The following is a 7,640-nucleotide window of genomic DNA, read 5'->3' on the forward strand; positions in this document are numbered from 1 at the left end:
GGGGGGGGCGGGGGGCAAGACAGGGGTTCAACCCCTAGATTTGTGCTTAATTTTCTCTTAAGCTTCATTAATGACTGACTCCATTGGGCCCCATAAACTATCTACAACTACTAGCTAATACTGTAAGAAATTACTACTTGGGACAAGCTAGCTAGATGATCCAAATGACATACTGGATGAAATTCAGGGAGGTTATTTGTCCAGAAGTGTTAGGCAGTTCGTGTTTGCTGCGCTACTAGATTACTTTTTCATATATATATAGGGGTGCATAATTTTAGTAAAGTTTTGCTTTTGCAGCTCCAAAGAGGGCACATTCAACTAGCTGACATATCAATGTCTAAAATATGAATAAATGATTGTTGGCGAAAACAATCCAAATCCCAGATGAGGCCTATAAATTTAAAACTACTCTTCTAAGGTGAATACAAATTTACGAGGAACCAAAGGAAAATTCTCAAAATATATAAGTTCCAATCTTCCATGACACTGAGAAGAGAAATTCAAAGAGAATATTGAGTACCATCTTTTAGATCTACAACCACTATCCCTACCGTTTATGTAGTGATACACTCAACAACTTTGGGAAAAATCACACGTATTTGCAGGACCAGACTACACATGACCGTATATACATACATATATACGGTTACATACACACATACATACGCATACATGACGTACATACTGTCATATGTTCCATATCATGCACGAACAATTTTGGCATGGCACGTTAGGTTACTACAAAGCACATAGAGTAACATGCTGCAGCAAAATGCAAAGCACACCCTCAACTTTAGCCATATTATCAGGCCTCCCTCTACGCTGCGGTGGCTCGATGGCCGGGCTTGCCGCCGACGACCGTGGCCAGCGCGTTCCTGACGGCCACCGCGACGCCGCACCCCCTGACGACCCCCTTCTCGCAGCAGTCGCGCTCCGTCCAGAAGCACCGCGGCGGCGCGGCTTCGGCGTCGTCGCCAGCGCCGCCGGCCGAGAACGCGCGCCGGTGGCCGCGGGAGCCCCTCGCGGCCGGCGAGGACTGCACGGTGAACACGGGCGACATCGACGACGTGTTGGAGCTCGACGATGACCAGGAGGAGGAGGACCAGGAGGAGCAGGGCGCCGTCCGGCCGGGCCTCCGGAGGAAGGCGATCCTGGGGAGGATGGCGCCGATGAGGCCCGGGCGGCGCTTCCTGGACCGGCCGCCGGCGCCGCCCCGGTCCGCGGAGTAGTAGGACGGCGGCGGGGTGAGCGGCGGGAGCGCGGACGCGGAGGGCGAGTCGTTCTTGGGCGTGCCCGGCTGGGACTCCCACAGGAACGGCACCGCGCCGGCCGACGCCACGGAGTAGTACACCCGGAAAGACGGCACGGCGAGCTGCGCCGCCGCCTCCTTGGAGAGCATCTTGGAGTGGAGCTTGCTCCCCTGCTTCACGAACAGAGCAGGCTCCTCCGTGCCGCCGGCGCTTGCCATGGCGTACATGCCCTCTGTACACTCACTGACACTGTGCTCTGGGCGTGAAGTAGGTGCCGCTTCAGAACGAGGTGGTGTGTGGCAACTATAGCAAAGTGATTTTTATATATCGATGGATCACCTGTTTGCTCAATTGCACTGGAGAAGAAGGCCTTTTACTACCAGTAGCTCTCTCTCTCTCTCTCTCTCTCTCTCTCTCTCTCTCTCTCTCTCTCTCTCTCTCTCTCTCTCTCTCAGCTGACTTTTGCTGCCGACCAACGAGCACGTGACACGGCATCGTTAGTGGAGATAATCAAAGGATATTTGTCAGAAGATGATGAGAGCGTGAGACCCAGATTGCGGCTTGCTGGTGTAAGCATATGCAGTGGTGGTAGAAAAATTGCCACTGAGATTGCCCCCTGACCCCTGTGTTTTCTAAAGGAGAACTGAGATATTATCTCTCTTGGTTTGTCAACTTGATCGCCAAAGTAAACAAACACTGAATAATGTGTTCCTGTCAAATTGTGTACGTAATGGTTTGTGTCACGCCGTTTAATTTACTGCCATAGTCTGAATAGTAGTTGAAAAGTGCGAAGTCCTACGACTATAGCATTTTGGACATCAAAATTTTATTTGTCCATTTCGTCATGTAACTGTAAGTCCTTTGAGTTGGATATGCCGTTCTTCAATTCTCATATTCAATGACTGATTGACCAATATCTTTTTTTTTTAAAAAAAGTATTCGTTCCCATGCAAGACATGTTTTTTTCTTTTCAGTTTTGGTGTCAGTGTGCGTATTTGCTTCCAACAAGAGCCACAAATTGGTGGTGCAATGTTAATAATACACATACTCCCTCCTATAAGTCTATAACGAATCAATGATGTATTTGGTTGCGACGTTGTTGCATATAGCCAGTCACTATATTTGAAACTTTGATTACGAATTTTGATAGGTGAAAATGATACGTGTAGGTCTGTTTCAAAACATAGTTTCGTAAACATAACATTTTATTATTTTTACAAAAAAGGTACCAATAAAGATGTATTATGTTAGACTATGTCACTGTCCGAGACATCACATACTTATTGTGACCGGAGAAAATAGCAGTTGGCTATGAGCGCAAGACAGGACACTAGGGTCATACGTGTCTATGTGGCCAATTTGGCCACGAAACAAAGGAACTAAAACAGACTATCTATTTTTATCTTTTCATTTGACTCTCTTGGTAAAAAGATTCTCTCTTGCTCCCTCCAACAGACTATCCATTTCCCTCTCTCCAAATCCTAATAACTAGTTTACTCTCTAAAAATTTACACTCTTCATCCACTCCAACAACCTCTCCATTTCACACTCTCCATTTTGCACATTTGGCAAACTAAACCCGCTTGCCAAGTTTGAAGAGTGTGGGAGAGTATTTAGCAAGCTAGATGGGATGGCCGGATAGCAACTCTGTTGGATTGTGATTTTTCAGCAGACTTGCTAAATTTTAGCTTGGAGAGGAAGATGGTAAGACTGTTGGAGTTGTTCTAAGATGAGGCAATAATTTGGTAAATTAATGTCGCCACAGAATCACCCTATGCAATGCAAAGCTAACATCATGTGTTTCGTCTGGATATGGTTTTCAATGATGGATGATACGGTGATAGTTATCGTTGCCGCCACCTGAAAACGACCTGACCACACCCAGAAACCCTCCCGCCGCTTCCTTAATTCCTCGCTGGCCGCGTGACGTCAATACGGCAACTTATATTACTTATTCATGTTGATGGTTTTGTTAATCTAAGTTTATATTTGTATGTAAAAAATTACAGCAGCATAGCCAACTGAATTTTGCGTTTTATACCGCGGACACCGGCTTTACATGCCGCAGCAAGTTATTACGAACTCGGGGCAGGGGCGAATCTAGCCGGCAATAGTGCCGGGTGCCCGGGTCGTTACCGTTGTAACTGGGGTCTTCACCATTGTAGAACAAACAGTGCACAACAGAGATTATACCCACTAGTTTTGCAAAAAAAATAAAAATAAAAAAGAAACATCAGGATCGGCTGATCCCAACAACAAAAACGTCTAGATATTCCTGATCTGTGAGGTGTTTGATACTCTTGCCCAATGTGTCGGCGGAGCTTAGTATAGACCCTAAACCATGTTTAGCGCTCAATACCATGGACGGGCCCCTCTGATTGTGACTAATAAGGGGGCGGTGAAGAGCTGAGATTGAGCCACGTCGCTTCAGCCCACAATTGCGAATCCACTTTCAAGAGTTAAAACTGAATTCACCGGTTAATTGCTACGCTTGAATCATTATCGGACGTGCGATCTCCCTCCTCGTGGTTAATTGTGTAGCGACCGGGTACATGTATCAAAAACATGTGTGCATGATTTTTAAGAGGAGGAAAAGGTTTGTGCCAACGACGACGTGGGAGCTAGCTAGTAGATGACAAAGCACTTTTCCTACACGTACGGATCGGAGGAGAAGGTGACAAGCAAGCAACAGTAGCGGCGCGTGTCGCCAAGGCTCGGGAACATTTGCCCCGGTGTTCCTGCGGGTAACGCTCGATCGAGCTCCCGTTTTCCTGAGTCCTGACGCTAACGCGGAACGCGACGCCGGTCGAGAGGCAGGCGTGTGCCGCCGACGACCACTGATCTGCAGGCGCGGCGAGGGTTTAATCTTTGTCTTGAACGGCGATGGCCGCGCAACCCGGCCCTTGTGAATTCGTTGTCGCCGCCGACAGCGTCCGCGTACGTACACCCGGATCTACGGATCTGTACATCACCAGAGCGTGCATGGCAAAACCTCCGGCCCACCAACAGCTGGAATGCAGCAAGCCAGCAAATAAAGCTATCAGGGCCCACCCCCGACGATGCATATCCATGCATGTTAAGGAGAGGAGATCAACTGCAGTTATTGATTAGCAAGTGGTGCTTGTTTGTAATGTTTTGGGTCGACAACGTCTTGGATGATGCATATACTTATTTCTTTAAATTTTATAATTATTGCTCTTCCATCTTTAATTTCTTCGAAGTCATTTATTTTGAAGTTCATTTATTCATGAGACATTAGATTATGCGTCGTCTCTCATGCAGGTGGCTTAGATCTGTTTGGATCCACTAGCTAATTGGTAGGTACTCTTACGATTCCAAATTGTAGGTCATTTTAGTCTTTCCAGACGTTTTGCTATGTATATAGAATTATAGACATAATATATAGGTATATAACTAGATGTATAACTAAAATCATGTATGTAGATATAATATATTGGTTAACAGGCGGCCTTCCTGCCACGTGGCGCGCCGGTCTCATCATCAGCTTCACTGACGTGTGTGCGGGTGTACGCGTACGCGTGTGTGTGTGGCGCGCGTGCCATGCCGATGAGCCCGAACGTTACACGAGGGCACGCCTCGAGCTAGCTCTGCGACATGGATGAATGGAGTAGTTGGGCTGGGGGACGGGAGAGGTTGGGAAGGTGGTGGACTCGATCACTGGATCGTTGGGAGTTATTGGTGCGTGCGTGGCTACCAGGCGAGAGAGATGGCCGATCCGCCACATGCATGCATGGTCGTCCATCCAGGCATCCAGGATTCTAGATACACGTATGACGTATGTACGTGTATGTACCATGTGTACCTCTTAACTTTTCGAGAGGTATAATTTTACATGTACATCAAACCTAGCAAAGGATTTGGAAATTCAGCCACAAAATTTAAGAATCAAGCCGGGCTATGTGAAATACAAAACTAATTGACATCTGAGTTGGACTGTCAAAGTGTTTTATGACCACATGATCTTATTACCACTCCGATGCACATTCCTGAAATTTTCTTTTACAATATGTGATGTGGTTCTTCCTCGCAATGATCCAATTGACATGAATCCAGGAGCTTTCAATTTCTCTACTGATAAGATGGAATCACGAATCATACAAAAAGGGAGTTAGCTAGTAATCTAAACCAATTTAAGTAGCAATAATTACAAATGTTCAATAAGAATTAACGTGAAAAGCATGAGGGGGGCCATATGGCCCCCTTAGCTTCCCTACTACCTCTGCCCGCGCGTTTGTGCAGGGCTGTCGATGGGCATGTGCAGAGTGGGCAACCGCACATGACCCTATTTCTGACAAGCTCGTATTATACATTTAATTTATGTAATTATTTGTTATTGACGTAACGCTCCGCCATGAGCTCCAGCGGTTCATCACATCCCCCCACCCTCCTCTGCAGCCTCATGCATTCTCCGAGTAGAGAGTAGATATGAGTTATATGACTGTACTAGGCCTAACTGGATTGACCAGAGTACATAGATTCCTTGGCCCTCGCAAGCCATAGCTCATGTGTATTTATTTTCCGTGTAGATGATTATGTTATCATTTACTAGTAATTAGTGTCCACCAAATTATTTGCTATGTAGACATTCTTTTTTTAAAAAATTATTGAATATATACTCACCACTCTAGTTTCATCTATAGCAAAATTGGCATATAGGTCGGTTGGTTAGATTCTCAATAGTTGACGCTAAGCCAGTTAACGCTAATAGCCCGTTAACCTAAGCCTCATCAATCGCAAGCAACGGCACTGACGTGAACACCCCTAACGATAATAAGTGGATAACGCTAATAAGTCGTGTGTCCTTGGATTTTTGAGCGCATCAACCGTCCGTTCTGTGTTCCAAAGTCCTGACCACTCTCGTACGTGCTGAGCCAGTGCCGCCTGGTACAATCAGCGTATTGTTGCTGTTGTACTCTGCTTTTACTTGAAATCTCGAGCACATGCAAAAAGGAAAAAGCTAGGCAGGGGCCGATAAAAAGAAAGTAGCTAGCCATACGAACAGTAGGTTGACATGGAAAGAGGCGAGCAGAACGTACGCAGTGTGTTAAATAGAAAAATGGTTTAATTTAATTTTTAGGCAAGTTTGCTTTGTTTGGTTGAAGTGTGGTTCTATTCATACTGTGTATTATTGAATTATCAATTTCTTTCACTATTAGGATGGTGCCCGTATGTTCTTCGAGATTTGGTTACAATTTCGCGAGATGTTTGCATTTTATTCTGTCCAGTTTCACTCTAGTTTTTGGAGAGGGCTTCCCTCCGTTTCTCTAAGGAACAGCCGGAGAGGAGAAACGCCGAAACGGTGAGGAAGAAGCACGATTGCACGAAGGAGGCACTATTTCTGAAAGTTTGAACGCAAGGAAAAATCTGTAGCAACTTTACAGCCCACTTTCTTTTGTTTTTCAGCGTCAAAGTTATGTTTTAGAAAGCAGCTCGCGATCTGTAAGAGGCTAAAAGGTGATGCACACACAAAAGAACACACTAGATATCGCAATTTTCAGGGCAGATTGGAAAGACTTTCTGCAGCGATTTTGACGGGCAGTAGAGGTGAGATGTGTGTGTGCAGTGCGTACCAGTTCGGTCATGCAAGTTCTTCGTCCTGAGGCTCCCAATGGCAACCGCACCCTACTAGATGAACATGGCACTTCGGAAGACCATTACCTGATAATAGTAAATTAGACGGATAGCAAAACCAGAGCCGTCGATATGTCCGAGTGGTTAAGGAGACAGACTTGAAATCTGTTGGGCTACGCCCGCGCAGGTTCGAACCCTGCTGTCGACGATTATTCTTTTTTTTTTCTTTTGTATATATCATCAACTTGCGATTAGCAAGTATCAATGGAGGCATATATTTTACCTTAAGTACAGATCATTGTTGTCAACTAAAAGCTGTCTTAAAATTTTTAAAAAAATGCTCACCACCATAGTATACTATACATTACGAGAGCTTACTATTATAGCAGGGTGAAGCCACGTTGTATCTCCCTGGTGCATGTAAAATTTTTATTTACTACTAATTAGACTCAAAATTACCATATAATCCTAGTAAAATTTACAAGTCTCTTAAGCAGTGCACCACGGTCAATTCAGTGCTAGCTTCGCCCCTGTAGTACAGGAGAGCAAAGAAACATATTTTAAACAGTTTACAGCATTTAGGTATTATTCATCATGAATGGGCTGCTAAGTGCATCTGAGCTTCAACCAAAGGATCAAAGAGGGCAACGCTACTGAAGGTCTCATGCCAACCTCTTGGACGCCCACACCAACAATTTCTGCGCTTGATATGCACCCACCAACAATATCTGCGCTTGGTCTGAACCCACAACGCAAAAAAGTTAAGAAATTCAAATGGAAAAGAATCAGAATGGATCA

General features: G+C 45.3%; 1 protein-coding gene and 1 non-coding gene across 2 annotated transcripts; one reads left to right on the top strand and one right to left on the bottom strand.

The window, feature by feature from the left end:
* Positions 1-460: 460 nt before the first annotated feature.
* LOC101778331 lies at positions 461-1,631 on the bottom strand. Its single transcript, XM_004977080.3, has one exon. It carries the CDS (start codon positions 1,475-1,477, stop codon positions 818-820), a length of 660 nt encoding a protein of 219 aa, XP_004977137.1. The 5' UTR covers positions 1,478-1,631; the 3' UTR covers positions 461-817.
* Positions 1,632-6,968: 5,337 nt separating this feature from the next.
* Positions 6,969-7,050, top strand: TRNAS-UGA. Its single transcript has one exon. It is a non-coding gene; the product is annotated as a tRNA-Ser (tRNA).
* The last annotated feature ends 590 nt before the right edge of the window (positions 7,051-7,640 follow it).

The sequence above is a fragment of the Setaria italica genome, chromosome VII (genome assembly GCF_000263155.2).
Source record: "Setaria italica strain Yugu1 chromosome VII, Setaria_italica_v2.0, whole genome shotgun sequence".
NCBI classification, from domain to species: domain Eukaryota; kingdom Viridiplantae; phylum Streptophyta; class Magnoliopsida; order Poales; family Poaceae; genus Setaria; species Setaria italica.